Source organism: Oreochromis niloticus, linkage group LG6 (assembly GCF_001858045.2).
Source record: "Oreochromis niloticus isolate F11D_XX linkage group LG6, O_niloticus_UMD_NMBU, whole genome shotgun sequence".
In the NCBI taxonomy this organism is placed as follows: Eukaryota; Metazoa; Chordata; class Actinopteri; order Cichliformes; family Cichlidae; genus Oreochromis; species Oreochromis niloticus.
The window spans coordinates 13,037,779-13,052,998 of record NC_031971.2 but is presented as its reverse complement, the minus strand read 5'-3'; the positions used below and the strand labels follow the sequence as shown (position 1 = coordinate 13,052,998).

The following is a 15,220-nucleotide window of genomic DNA, read 5'->3' as shown; positions in this document are numbered from 1 at the left end:
GGAATGAGAAAAAGAGCCTGTCAAATCAGACACAGACACTGAGGTGCTATGGGCTACCTGTGCAGCATGCTAATGGGATTTTACTTGCATGTTAGCGCCCAGCCTCAGCTATGCTAGGTTTTCTGCTGTAATGGAACCGTCACAATGGTTTTAGCTAAGGCTATTATTCTAAGCTGCATATTAAGGGTAATAAAGCTAATGTGACATTCTGTATTATAGCTCCTAAATGCTAAGCTGAGCTAAATCACCAGGGTATTTAAAATGACTGGGTGTCTCACTTCCTTATCTGTTGCACAGCACAGAGCAAACGCTGTGTACAGTGTTGGTTAAAATCTGCTGCAGACTTATATACTGTGAGCAAACTTTCTGCTGACATGATTTTAGGACAATGAGTAATGGTTGTGGAAGTAATGCATGATCAAGGGTGGGTCAGGGGCAGAATGAGATGACAGAAAAAGTGTGGACAGGAGACGAAGAGAGGGTCGCAGGAAATGAAAATGGAAGTTAATGGAAGTGAGTAAAAGAAGATGACAGAGGGTGACTAAGATGGGGAAAAGAAGTAGATGGAGAGAAAAGGATCAGGAGATGGGATGTCAAAGGGGAGAAAATGGTAAAAGGTTTTTTGATGTACTTTGACACAATAACAAAAATAACCATATTCTCGAGTGCTACAAAAATGCCTTTTTTTCACTTGTTCATCATATTGTTGAGAGCCGTTTTCTCAGTCAGCTTGTTACCGTGAGTGACGGGCTCCTACATTTCACAACATGCTCACATTTTCGGTTTTTGGTGATTTCACATTTCAAATAGCTTTCTTCAGTTTCTGACTTGTGATTGCTATGTGGGGGCTTATTTGAAATCAGTGAGTTTGTCAGATTTTATCAGCACAGCACTTAAAAAATACACTTTTACCTAGCAATAAATATTTAACTTTAGAAAGAAATAGCTCAAGGGAATTCTGAATGGTTAGATGGTAGATTTGCTGTCCCGTTGGACAGAGCTATTGGTGTCACATTTGACTCTAAAAAACTTTGGTATACAGAGGAGGTCATAGTTGACCTAGTAACAGCAAGGTGCCCGGGTCCTGTGGCTGGAGGCTTAGCCTAAAACATCAACTTTCCACCAACATGCTTTACAGTTGATATGACGTGTTTGTGCTGATGTGTTGCGTTCTCCACACATGGCGCTCTGCATTATGGCCATACATCTTCACTTTAAAGTTGTCTGTCCAAAGGACACCGTTCCAGAAGTTTTGTGGTTTGTTCACATGCTGAACTTTTCAATCCTAACCTGTGCTGCTATGTTCATTTGGCTGAACATGAACATGAATGAATTTGGATTTGTACTGTCATGAGATGTAGCCATTGTTTTTTTATTTCGTATTTTGTAGTATGTTATGAACAACTGAATACTCCAGCCCAGCAAACTGCCAAACCACCTTCTTTTATAGAGGTGCTCACACTTGCTGATGATCAAATATAATACTTACTGTCTCAATTCCTATTGAAGCAGTAAGGACGTACATTTTTTTTCCAGCACTGCAGAGCCCTTTAAAAACTTTCTCACGTTTCCTTTTTTGTTGTATCGGCATGTTAACCATTATTTTTTTAGTCTTTCTCCCCTCAATTAATTGCTGCCGAAATTAATTAACTGCCCTCAAGTAGATTGATGCTCACTTCACAAATTGTTGCACAAATTATTGTGATGCTTCTACAGTTCAGGGCTGTGGCATGCTCACCTGCATTTTTTGAGTCAATATGGGAAAAAAGAGCAAAATCAGATGAAAAAAAAAAAATTTGCTCGGGAAAGTGTTGTGAAAAGACCTTCCTTCATGTGATGTGAGTCTTATACTGATTTCTTGCATTCGTGTGTACTTCCATGCACAAGTATGGAGGAATGCAACATGACCTTGGCAACATGACAGGAACAATAAATACAAGTATTTCCCTCTAATCTGCGCCTCTCTTCCTCTCGCTGTTTGTTTCCTTCCAGCCTCTTTCAGAATCCGAGTACAACAGCAGTCCAGAGACTGTGGGCTACCGTCTGCGGGTGTCCAGGACAGACGGTCAGGGGGAGAACAGGAATGAGGATGTGAAGGGTACTGGGGCCACCAGTGAGGCCACATTAGAAGGTCTAAATCCCTTTACCCAGTACCAGGTTCAGATACAAGCCTTCAACTCTATAGGTCCAGGACCATGGAGTCAAACAGTCGCAGCACAGACCGCTGAATCTGGTATGAACATAGACCTCATTGATCCATCTTTCATCTTTGCAAGTGTCCAGCAGAGATGTCTGTAAGATATTGTATTTGCTGGGTATAAGAAGGCAGATGGATGAGGAATAAAGTGCTCCCATTACCTCCCCGTGTCTCCTCTCATCCTGCCACCTCTCTGTGCCCTCTACACTCTCCCTCTGTTTCAGCGAGATTAAGATTGATGGGGAGAGGGAGGAGGAGATGATTGAGATAAAATCGAAGATTGGTTCAGAGAGTGAAGTAACACTGAGCGGTGTGTGTGTGTGTGTGTGTTTCTCTGTGTGCTCGCTAGTTCCATCTGGATCTCCAGTGAATGTGACTGCTGAGGCAGTGAGTTCCAGCAAGATCCTGCTCATGTGGTCTGCTCTTCCTCAGTCACAGAAGAATGGAGTCATTCTGGGATATAAGGTGAATAAAACCCGCAAGTTGTATCCTGGCATCCCTACTTGACCTCTTTAGTCCATTATCGCTTCCTGCAGCAATCACACACACACACACACACACACACACACACACACACACACACACATATATATATATATATATATATATATATATATATATATATATCACTCACACTCACAATCTGATATAAGCTAAACATGATGCAACATCCTGTAATTGCTCCAGTTTGTTCTTCCTACTTTAATGCTTTTAAAAGCACCCCGCTGCAGTAAGTGTGTTTGGAGGCCATTTGCGTGTAATCGTACGCACGCATGTGAGAGAGGCTTTAGTGATTAATACGCTTTCATAAAACAGCAGTTTGTGTGATGTTGTAGTAGAAACAATAGCTGGATTATTCATTCACAAAAACGAACAATAATCCACAAAGGCTGCTGGTTTTGCAATGACTTTATTTGTAATTTAGTACATAAAATGCAGTCTAGGCAAGAAAATGGGATGTTTGTGTGCATATTCGTGGATTGACTGTGCTTTACAGACTCTGCATGAGTATTCAAGTCCAGACTTTTCCGCCCACTAAAGCAACATAGCCCGCAGTCTATCCACATCTGCCAAATTAAAGCTTTCCCTTTTCTCGTGTTTCCAAAAAAAAAAAAGCAGACATGTCTGTCTCATTGTGAGCCCCATCGAAGACATACTTGACATAAGCTGCAGGTTTCAGCAAAAGAGCTGGAAGAACAGTGTTGATAGTGAAGTGCAAGGTGCACTCATTTTCTCATCACTTTTGGCACTGGCAGTCACACCTGTGTGGGTGCACCTGTTTTTTGGGGTAGGGGTTTTTTTTGGACTCCAAAGCTCACCCTGGAGTGATTTATGTACTCTACTTGCTTTGGCTTTTAAATAAAAAGGAAAACACACAGCAATTGTCTGCATTTTTAAGTTGCCTCTCGAACATTAATCAAAAGAAAAAAAAAATTAAAGAAAAAATATTTGTGCTAATATAGAAGCAGCAGTGAGTTCACCTCTTAATCTCCACCCAAACACAAGACAGCAGAACAAAGATTTAAAAGGGAGAGAATTTATCCTCAAACCCATGGACATGGTTGTGTTATAAATACATAAATCTGCAAAGGAAAATAGGCTGTGACTGTGTGATATAAACCGGTGCCATCTATTAAAAAAAGGAAAAACACTGTGTGGAATCCAGGTCATCCACCATGCCCAAAGCACATCACACTCCACATCTGTGTGTTTTCTTGTGCCCTCCTCAGGATCACACTGAGCTGCATGCCTAACATGTTAATAGATGGGAAGTGGCTGCCAGCAGCAGCTTTTTAACACCTTCCATGCGCTAGTAGATGCTGAATAGTTGCTGCTGCTTCCTGCTGTGCACTCCTTAAGACTATTTCTGTTTTTAGACACTTGGGTTTAAGGTGACATTTTCCCTCAAATGGTTTTAAGTGTGCGGTATTGATGTTCACGTTCATGAATATTAAAAAAAAAGGCAAAAAACGAAGAACAAAAAAAGAGCGAGCAGCTCCTGACATATTTTTTTTAAATCGGAAACTGTAAAAGTACAGCGTGCACCGTTTTGTTTTCTTAGTGGCTGGCACTAATGTAATTTTAATTTTAGGATCGTTTTTTGTTGTTTGAGGTGATGAAGCCTGTTTTTCTGTGCCGTTGTCCTCCGTGGCTGTCAAAAACACATCGCTGAGTCACATCGCCGCTCAGGCTCGCACGCTCCATCGTTGACTTGGCTATGATTAGCACTGACACTGTATTGTGAGTCAGTTCCACGCACACCACTCTAGTGTTAGAAATACTTGCAAGCACACTAAAGCAGCAGCTGAAAAACAAATACACTTTGTATGCCTGCATGAAAAACAAATATTTTTTTTATAACCGAGAATAACTTCATGTGTTTTTGACCCAGTTATGTGCTGCAAAGCAGATAATGGATGGAACACTAATATTGTGTCACCTTAATAACTTAGAAAATACAGATTTGGGGTCCTTAAAATAATCTCCAGGATGTTTGCTCAGTGCAAAGCAGGTAGTGTAAAAACCTTTTGATCACAGAGTATAAAAAGTCAAATATATCAGATGTCCAAATTCATAAACGGGAACACCTCAGTAAAGAATCACCTGCAATAGACTGAGACGTGAACACTGATTAAGCATAATGATGCTTTATCCTGCACATTTAAACACTGGAAACACAGCTTTGCCTCGCTGTGACCCTACACGGAGATGCACATCAGTTGTTGTTTTGTTTGTTTTTTTAATTTGCTTTTTTATGTTCTGTTTTTGTAGCCTTAACTGATTATAGTTTGGAATTTATTACTTAATTTCTTTAAACAGTGTTGCATTCTGTGCTGTATATAAAAAAAATAGCATTTTATTGTTATTGTTATTCAGATAATTATTGCAGTAGCCTGATGTGCATCTAAGATAGGAGTGTTTAGGCTACAGACACACGCCGCTGTCTGAACAAAATTGAAACAGACTGCTAGATGTGTTTGTTCGTTTCTGTGTATGTTTTTTTTTCTTTTTTTATGTCAGATATATTTGTTTTGGTCGCCCTGTGCAGGTTTTATACAGCAAGAAAGACTCAGAAGGTCCCCCCAGTGTTCAGGTGGCAGAAGGAGAGGGGAGTGTGTCACTGCTCCTCGGGGCCCTCCAAAAATACACAGTGTACGTGCTGCAGGTGCTGGCATACACACGTATGGGTGACGGCCCACCCAGCAACCCCATACTGCTAAGAACCAAAGAAGATGGTAGGACCCAGTTTTCTCTTACCCTGTCTAATCACCAGCTTTTTAATATATGTTTTCATATCTTCTATCTTGTAAGTACTAATTCAAGAGTGATGTGTCCAAGTGGGATTTATCACTTACAGACAATCACAAGTAATCACACAGATATAAATAAGACCCAGATCCATATGCATCAGGAACAAAAAGGTTCAGTTTAAAGCGAATGTCACTGCAACTTCAAAAGAAGTCCCCTCAACCAAGAGCACTGTTTTCTCAGTCCTTTAAAATTGACTTCCTGCATTGTAACCAGTTCTGTCTGCAATATACACAGATAAGAGGAAAAATCTGCCATTATGAAGTCTGTGGCCATACAGATTCATCCATCCATAAACCTACAAAGAGAGTAGTATACTTTTTCTAGATGCTGAGCAGGTGCATTCATAAAGAGCCGATCACCGTCCAGTAAAAGTAAAAAAGTAGCAGAAGTCAAGGGTTTCCACACCTGGAGGGTGAGAGATTTGTACTTGTTAGATGGATCTATCAGTGTGAATTTTATATGATGAGATCTGATCTGTGATATTGCCTAAATACATATGTGTTCTGAACATTTCAGTTTCAGCCCTTTGAATAGTTTAGACGGCAACTCTTTGCAATTTGAAAATACCATTAGGTTGGATTTGTCTGTGTTTAACACAGCTTAAGAGGAGTTGAACAAGACTGAGCAACATCAAAGGCAGACTGCAGTACTGTCCATAAGAGCACACAATTTTTGTATTTTTTTTAACATTTGACTTTGTACAGTACCATAGTGGAGTAGGAAACAAAAAATCAACATGTACTTGAAGTGCAGACTTTCAGTTTCAGCTCAAGGGATTTAACAAAAGTATTGTATTAACAGTTTAGGAACTGTTTACTGCTGTTTTTATACACATTTTAAGAGGCTGGTTGACATTTTAATCACCGTTTTCTTGTTATTTCATGAAAAGATTACAGATAAACTATCTGGAGTGAATTCTAATTGTTGAATTTACTTTTGGTAGATACTCAGTGGAGCTCTCAGTATGAAATCCAAATCAGATGTTGATTGAGTAGAGAAGCGAGGAAAGCCATCATTAGGCTGAAAAAACAAAATAAATCTACCAAATTTAGAATCTGGTAAAATCTTAAAAGGAAGGAATGCTCTGGCCAACAAAAGTCCTGAAAGAGAGTGTTGTATGCAGAAGCAGAATTTAAAAAAAAGTGTCATTGTCCAAATACTTATTGACCTAGCTGTATGAAGAAGAGCAGTAGTCCTAATACGCATCCCTGTGGCACACCACCTGCATAAAAAAAGAAGAAAGTGCACCTGCCTCTGTAGCTGTAGTATGTGGATATTTTGGGCTGTTTGAATCTGGCAAAAATCATAATTAAAGTTGTTTTCTTCAATATTTGGTGAATATTAAACATGATCTGTCGTTGACTTTAGAAAAACAAAACAAAGATTTATTAAACTTTGAAAGTTGTTTGTTTGTTTATTAAATAAATAAATCAGTTGGTAGGGGGCACGGTTTTATTTGTTTGGGGTTTAGGCAAGTCTGTGAATTTGCCTTAAACCCAGAGCTATGAATTTACAAGATCATACAAGATCAAGTTCATCAAGTCATCTGTTGCCATCATGTAAGCTGTGTGGGAAGAGACAGTGGCAAATACAAACCCAGGCCTTCAAGGGATCTACATGGAAAGAAAGGAGAAGTGAGCATTATAAAAGAGTTGCTGTGATCTTGAGACAAAGGAGATCATTCTGATTCTTATGCACATTCATCTACAGATACTTTGTTATAACTTTTACCTCCTACATACAGATTGATTGATCACAAAAGGCCCTCTTTGTGTCATCTTTGCTGCAGCTGAACTAAACAGTGAGTGAGGCGTTTTAGAGAAGCATGAAAGAACATAATCAATGATTTCATTAATCACCCAGCCGTGGGTATTTGTGTTCATGTGTTCCACGCCTCTGCATCAACCTGGTAACCACGGCAGACTTTTCAGGATGGCAGTAACCTGGCCTGTTCTTTTCTGAATCATAAAGTACACTTGGGCACTCACACACACGCACAGAAACTCACATTTGCACACACACACACACACAGAATGAAACCCTCACAGACACACTTACTCTCCTCTATCAAACGGTGTCACGTTTGAAAAGTTTTTCTCATTTCAGGATGAAACAAGAATGAGGAAGTCAATTCCCGGCGATGTATAATGAACCTACGCATACACCTACTGTACCCACAAGCACACATACGCACACAGACATACGTTGACATGTATTTGCTGGTGTGGAACATGTGCTTTTATCAGGAACAACGACAGCCCGAGTGAGGCTGAAAGAAATTACATTTTCTATTTTGTGTCTTTTACAAGTACCTCTTAAAGATGTGTAAGAAACTCACTCAATGTATATATTTGTGTGTGCGCGTGTGTCTGTGTGTGTGTGTTTTGGCATGTATATGTGGAGAGCATATGCACGTACATCTGTGTGCTATAATGCTAACATATTACAGTATAAGAGCCAGATGCTGAGATACTCTTTTTCTCATTACCGAACTGAAGCACTTCTTTTGAGCCTCTTTTTCTTGCTGCTGCTGCTGCTTTTCTGTTAAATTGTGTATTAATATCTTTTAATTCTGCTGCCAACTCCTTTCTCTATTTTTCTCTCCAGTCCCAGGGCCCCCTGTCAGGATGGTGTTTCCAGAAGTTCGATTGTCATCCGTTAGGGTGGTTTGGCAGCCACCTGCATCCCCCAACGGCATCATATTAGGTATGAAAACAAACGCCCACATATACAAGTGAACAGATATTTGAAAGCAAAATTTAAATCATAATCCATTTTTTATGCTTGTAGCAAATGATTTTGCAGTTTCAGCCACACACACACACACACACACACACACACACACACACACACAAAGACACATCTACTGTGACAAGTACAAACTGTAAAATGGAAAAGATTCCCGCTGTCTCTGTATATGTGTCTGTACCTGAAAAAGGCAGCTGTAGGTGCTTAAGGCACCTTTCCTAATAAATATGGCCATCTATATATATTTATAAATAAATGTGCAGATTCATGCATTATCACCTGTTTTTGAGATTGCCAAGAACACCGTGCGGTGTGAATCGGAAAAACACTCCAGGAGAGGAGGAGAGGTGAGAGAAATGTGTGAGCTGCTGAGCTGGAAAGAGAGAGAACAGAAGGGGAGAGACAGCAGACAGTAGATGTATAGAGGTGAGAGGAGGGACAGGTGTGTGTGTGTGTGTGTGTGTGTATGCAGTGACTGGGTGAGGAGTGGTATTTGTCCTCTCAGTGGGAGAGCGAGTTGAACAGGACAGTTTGAGTGATGTGTGACTGTATTGTTAGCGGGAGGACATTTAGTGCGACACCACTCTGTAGCAGAAGGATGAGTGGGAGGGCAAATCTTACTCTCTCGATCACACAGACACACACACAAACATACAGCCCTACTGTGTCCTTGCTGAGCATGTGTTGTGTGTGTTTATGCAGATACAAAGGGCTGTAGAGTACTGGTTTCCTTAGTACTCACGACTGCCTCATTTCTCCTTGGGTTCTCCACCCATGGGGGACTGACACAGAAGGTGGACAGAGGAGAAACAAGACTACAGAAGGTGCACAATCTAATTTGGCACAGTGCAGTGAGGCATTTTTGTTCTTTCACCCCTCTATGAATATAATACAGCCACACATACACACCGAAGTAATAAAATAGAGGACACATTTTACTCAAATGTGTGCGTATTATACTGCAAATACTTATATGCTGAGTACTCAAATGCATACTAAAAAGTATTCTCCCATTGGTTTGCATTTCAGTGTGTCTCTTTGTAAAGTTTACAAAGGCATACATTTAAAGATTTCCTCTAAAATGCTCATCATTGCATCTATTGCATCACTACCTGCTGCCCAAATTCAGTCTGAATTTTAAAAATCTCTTATATTAACTGTGCTGGCTTATAGATTAGTTAGTGTGAAATGTTCCTTTAAACACACAAATCCAAAAGCAAAAGCCTTACCAGCTCTTTATTAGTGCGGCAATTTAATCAGCGATGGATGGATGATTATTTTCTTTGCACGAGAAAGAAAACATTAAGAGAATATCACAAATTAGAACAGTAGCAATAAAAACGCAGGAGTTAATTAGTAAAACAAATCAAGGCATCAATACTCCCTCTAACTTCAATTAATGCATCCATAATCTTGCCATTTAGCACTTCTTTAAGGTTCAAGAAACATAATGTAAAGAAGTATGAATGCAGTGCTAAACAACAGATTAACTGAGAACGTCTGCAAAACCCTCATTTTAACTCATTAGTTACTCTCTTTGTTCAGCTTTCAGACGCTGACCGTGTTTAAACATGTCTTGATCTTTTAGTCAGTCAGTGAACAACACTGAACCAAAGTGTGAACGTCTACCGTGATGCATTGTGATCCAGTCGCTCTAACCCCTGGCTGAGGTGAAACCGGACATCATAGACCACATATCTTACGATAATGTAAACAGCTATGTGTTCTGATGTTTCCCCAACAAGGACCATAGAGCATCATAGTCCTTTATAGTCTTTTTATCAAGTGATTTTCTCTTGTAGATGCTAACAATTGCATTTCCTTCTTTTGGTGGCCTTTGCAAAATGAATCAGATGTATAATTGTTCAGAGATGAATAATAAAACTGTTCAGAAGGGTGTTTGATGCTCTGGCAGAAATAACATAGGGAACAATAATATCTGAACACTAATAGTCATCTGGACGCTTCCAGCATAGACTTGATAGACACCTTTATCTCGGCTGTCGACTGTTGATCACCCTTTCTAAAATGAGTGTGAGGTCATAAAGTCACAAAATAAAAAAACCTAGTGGAATGTACATTACACTGATTCTGGAGTACATACTGAATGACGCTAATTCAGAAACAGTCTGCACGCAATCGATTCACTCTATTACAGACAAAAGGTCAATCATTCACTTCATACTGATTATTTATTTGTTTAATATGTATGTATCCCCTTTAGCATTTCTAAATCACTTTTCAAATTAACCTCTCTCTGCTCTTACTGGTGTCCTTCTGGTGACACTTTCTCCATTTGTGGCTCTGCTCTTCAGAACAGTCTGCTTGTGTTATACCATCAGTGTCTGTCTCTCCAGTCTTTTCAAAACCCCAAAGGCAAAAGAAAAAAATTGGGTATACATTAGATGCACAGTCTGCTAGTCTGCTCATGCAAACCATAATGAAATATAGTGCATCGTACATTTTATATCTTATGGAAAAAAGGACTAAGGGCTTTCTCTAACATGATGCAATCACTTAATGTAACAGAGATTTAGCCTCCAGTATGTGACAGCAGCAATGGCTTAATGATGGTACAGAACATAATGCTGTGCTATGACCCAATTGTTTCGATGCAGGAGGATTTGTGATCTAGCTGTTATCCAGTAATCTCCCACATGCAGCATTCACATTAACATATAATCAGACTATCTGATGAGATTATCACCCGCACAACCAGATTAGGTGCCTCTGAGCAGATTATTATCCTGACAGTCGTACTGTGAACTAATCACATCCACACACTTGTGTGTTTCTAGTGTGTATTTGCTGTACAATACAATCTTCATAATAAGAGCCTTTGTGAGTGGCCAGTGGCCTGTGGAAAGCTTGGACAGGGATCAGTGGTTTGAGCGTGCGTGCATGTGTTGAAGGATGTTAGTGTTATTACATGGCCTACTGCACATAAGACAGAGAAACAGACTCGAGCCGTGTACACCATGGGTCACAGCCAAGGGTACACACAGAGAGGTTATATGTTTATACACTGTGAGTGTAGGGGAACGTGAGCATGTGTGAGTGTGTACTGGAGTTCTGCTCTGAAATCCTGCCTTTGTCTTTGGAAAATAGTAAGTATGAAGGAAAGAAGCTGCACATATCAAATCCCAACAGAGTTCAAATGTAGTTTCATGACCTGAAGAAAAACATATTTGTTTGTATGTTTTATTGTGGAAATGAAGCTGCGTGATATGGCTTTGTGCAGCTATGTTTGCAGGGGTTTTTTTGCCTCATATTGTGCTCTCTTTGATTCCTGTGGGCTCTGTGAACACAATCACACGCAAGAATTTCACACAGATTTCAAATAGCTTCCTCCTCCTTCTGTCTTTCCTTCTGCCCCTCACTAGGCTACCAGATCTCCTACCGCCTCGACAGCAGGGACCCTCAGCGCTGGACTACAGTGGAGGTGGGGTCCAATGCTCGGCAGTTCACCGTCACAGGACTTTCCTCTGAGCAGAGCTACGTTTTCCGACTCATTGCTCGCACTGCCGTGGGCTGGGGTGCAGAACAGGAAGCTGTGGTTGTTACCACTGAACGCAGAGGTAAAGGAGACTCACGCATATTCAGGATCTCACTGCTCTAATTTTAACCACTCCTGTTTAAAACATAGTAGGAGCCCAACCTGCTGGCTCACATTTATCACTTGCAGACGCAAAAACTGTCCGTCTCCACTGTGGACTTAATCGCCTGTGTCTGACACTGCTCCCAGAAATGTAGTTCATGACTTTAAAGCAGACTTCCGACAGGCCTCTTTTAGTCCAAATACTCCGAGATGTCAGAGCAGCTACAGGTGCCATCAGTATCAGTAATGATAGCTGATCTGTCTCCATGACACCTTACAAAACTGCTTCTGCTGGGTAAGAATGGGAGAGCTGAGTTTGTGTGGAAAAAAACACGGAGAAACTTAACACCCCATCGAAAATCTGGTCTCTTCTGACCCTCTGTGATTTAACACTTAAACCAGCTGCACCCAGCGGGAAGGCTGGTGCAGCTAGTTTGAAACTTTTATCCAGAGCTGTTGAGGTTGGTCTTAGGATACTCTTTAATGATGGCACCATTCCCCGTGTGTGACAGTTTCAGGGCTTGGCAGACAGGCTCAGTGATGGGCTTACTCTTTAATGGAACAGAGTCATCATGAATGCTATTAGCTCCCGAGTGCCTCTGCTTTTCTTTATGCTGAGTCAAAATGACTGCTGTGAAAAGGACCTACAGGGACACATCTTTTGCTGTGTTCGAGCAAACACTATGCGACTGATGGGGTCACCGATGGTGCGGCTTGTAGCTTGAGAACGAAGTCGAAATTACAGTAAGCGGTGAAGATCTCCACTCGGTGTTCTCTGGCACCACGAACAGTGTGATCTGATTCTGAAGAAGAACTAATGGAGCCGTATAACAACTTTGTTCATTTTGCTTCTTTGCAAAATCATTCCTCTGTGAAGTAATATATGGACACTTTCAGCAAGAGTAAAGGGGTGTAAGCTTTTCAGTTAAAATAGCTTCTGTCTTGCAGACTCTCCCTACATACATCATGCATCTAATTTGGAATTCATAGCACAGCAAAGTAATAATCTCTAATACAGTTCATATTGACCTGTAGTGATGCATAAGGGAATAAAATGTCTTAAATAAACCAGAATAAACAGGGAAAAGTTGTAAGCACAAGCAGCTTGATTAATGTTATTAATTTTAACTGCAATTTTCTAAATGTTTGCTGTGAGAAAGCTCTATTATAGAGGACAACCATAATGATTTTACCAGTATAATTATGTTGTCAGATTTCGTACAGTAATCGTTATGCAGGAGCAGTGTGGAATTTTCACATTTTGTGATCTCTTCAGCATCACTTGCTATTAAAGGTGTAATTCATTGCGGTTCATGTTTGCTCCTCAGAAAGGGAGTTCAGACAAAAGAAAAGAAAGCGGAAATTTTGGCCCTAAGCAGTTTGTGGTTGGACATGGCGAATTCATTGTTACCGGGCACTAAATATTAGCACAAAATAAAAAGCATGACCTTTTCAGGGTGTGTGACATAGAACAAGAAGAAATGACATTTAGAAACTCCCCTGGACTTGTCAGTAAATGTAGGCATTGAAGCCACCAGGTATTAGCCCTCCTGTAGGGGTATAATGAAAATCAAGAGTTCATAACATTACCTGCGGGCCTGGCTGTAACTGTTGTCACTTAAAAAGGGAAGTGTTACTTTTTCAGAATTGTAGATTATCCGAAGAAATTTGTGGCACTCCGTCTGTTTATACCTTCCTCTGAACACGCCAAAATTAACTGGCTTGTTGAGTGAGACAGGATTATTAGCCTTTCTCACCAACTGTCGATTGCAACGCTGGGATATTTCTCATCCACGGCACCGTGCTCAGCTGTGGGCGGATGGAAACTGTACACTTAGTAGGTGAGAATGAAAATGAGGCTCGAAGTCGTTTTTCTAAAGGAGAGCGAAAGGAGGGCCAGAAAGTCAGAACTGAACGCCATAAATCTTACATTCTCACCCAAAGTAATTACTATTGATCAAGAGTTTTTACCAGCACTTTGCACTTATGGTAATTTTGACTTTAAGGGATGAAAAAAAAGCTGCTAATTTCCCTTTCAGAGTTTTATCTAATTTTAGCAGCCAGTGGCCTCATCACAGAGCATAAGCTGCTACAACAACAAGAATTGTAAAATTGAAACACAGTCAAACGCTGAGTATGACAGCCCGTGCCTGTGGTGAGATATATGAGTTTTAGCAAGGACTCGGTCTCCCCCACTGTTTTGTCTTTAAAACACTGAAACAGAAGAGATATATCATCCCACAGTGATCTGGCCACTGACGGCCAGAAAAAAAACACACTTTTGAAGTGATCTGACTTTTAAAGAAGTAAAGAGCAGCTCTATTTCCTTCAGTTTAGAAGCAAATATAAAGTTCTTGTCTTCCTCTTATTCGAGTGCCGTGATACTCGTCATGTTGCTGCTTCACTCGGTCACTTTCATGTCTTCAGCTCATTCACGCTGCAGCTGCCAAAGGATCCAGTATGTTTTATGTTAACCGTCAATGAGTAAAATCTGCCTAGTGTGGTAGGTATGTATTTGCACGTGGACTAGGTAATAAGGTGTTACTCGATGTTGCACTCCATGACAGAGTTTTGAGAGACTTCCCACTGAAGCTTGCAGAGGGTGGAGATGAATAGATGGCTCTGTGTTATGTCAGCGTTAGGAAGGAAGGAAACAGCTCAACCAGTAATATAAACTAGGGCTGTGTTATATGACCAAAATGTCACATCCCGGTGTAGGTCATGTCATAATAATTATATATATCACCATAGAGTAGATTTTCTATAAATTGAATGAATCAAAAATTCATAAAACACAATGTTTCTTTAACACAATTTAAAATATATAATCAAAATAAATGATACTGTCATAATAATGCAATGACTAAACGTCTGACTAATGTAACTTAAGATTGGCTTAAGTTTTTTGTCAGTACCTTTAAAGTAAGAAATTTGCTTCACTCATTTGAAGAATAAGCATCGATAAATCTAAAATAAATGCAGCCCCATCACAGGTATACAGTACATCAAGCCAAGTGGTGGGAATCTTCGTCACCAGTAAACCTTTAAATCAGTTCTTTGAATTAAACTGTAAACACTACCCTGCATTTTAACTCAATGAATATGTTGAACATTAGTACCTTCCATTTTTCTTAGACATCTATTTTCTCACTTACCCATTAATTTAAATCAGGGGTCCCCAATCCCAGTCCACGAGGGCCGGTGTCCCTGCAGGTTTTAGATGTGTCCTTGATCTATCACAGCTGATTTAAATGGATAAATGTCTTGAAGTTCTCCAGAGGCCTGGTAATGAACTAATCATGTGATTCAGGTGTGTTGACCCAGGGTGAGATCTAAAACCTGCAGGGACACCGGCCCTCGCGGAC

The 15,220-nt window shown here is 40.3% G+C and overlaps 1 protein-coding gene across 3 annotated transcripts in view; it reads left to right on the top strand.

Moving 5' to 3' along the window:
- The window catches only part of LOC100701042 (protein sidekick-1), a 262,584-nt gene that overhangs the window by 220,280 nt on the left and 27,084 nt on the right, over window positions 1–15,220 (top strand). For all 3 annotated transcript variants that reach the window (XM_005460732.4, XM_005460731.4, XM_019360120.2), the window contains 5 exons: window positions 1,993–2,233; window positions 2,547–2,662; window positions 5,247–5,433; window positions 8,117–8,215; window positions 11,641–11,835. In XM_005460732.4, coding sequence (XP_005460789.1) covers window positions 1,993–2,233; window positions 2,547–2,662; window positions 5,247–5,433; window positions 8,117–8,215; window positions 11,641–11,835 — 838 coding nt within the window. The remainder of the gene's footprint in view (window positions 1–1,992; window positions 2,234–2,546; window positions 2,663–5,246; window positions 5,434–8,116; window positions 8,216–11,640; window positions 11,836–15,220) is intronic.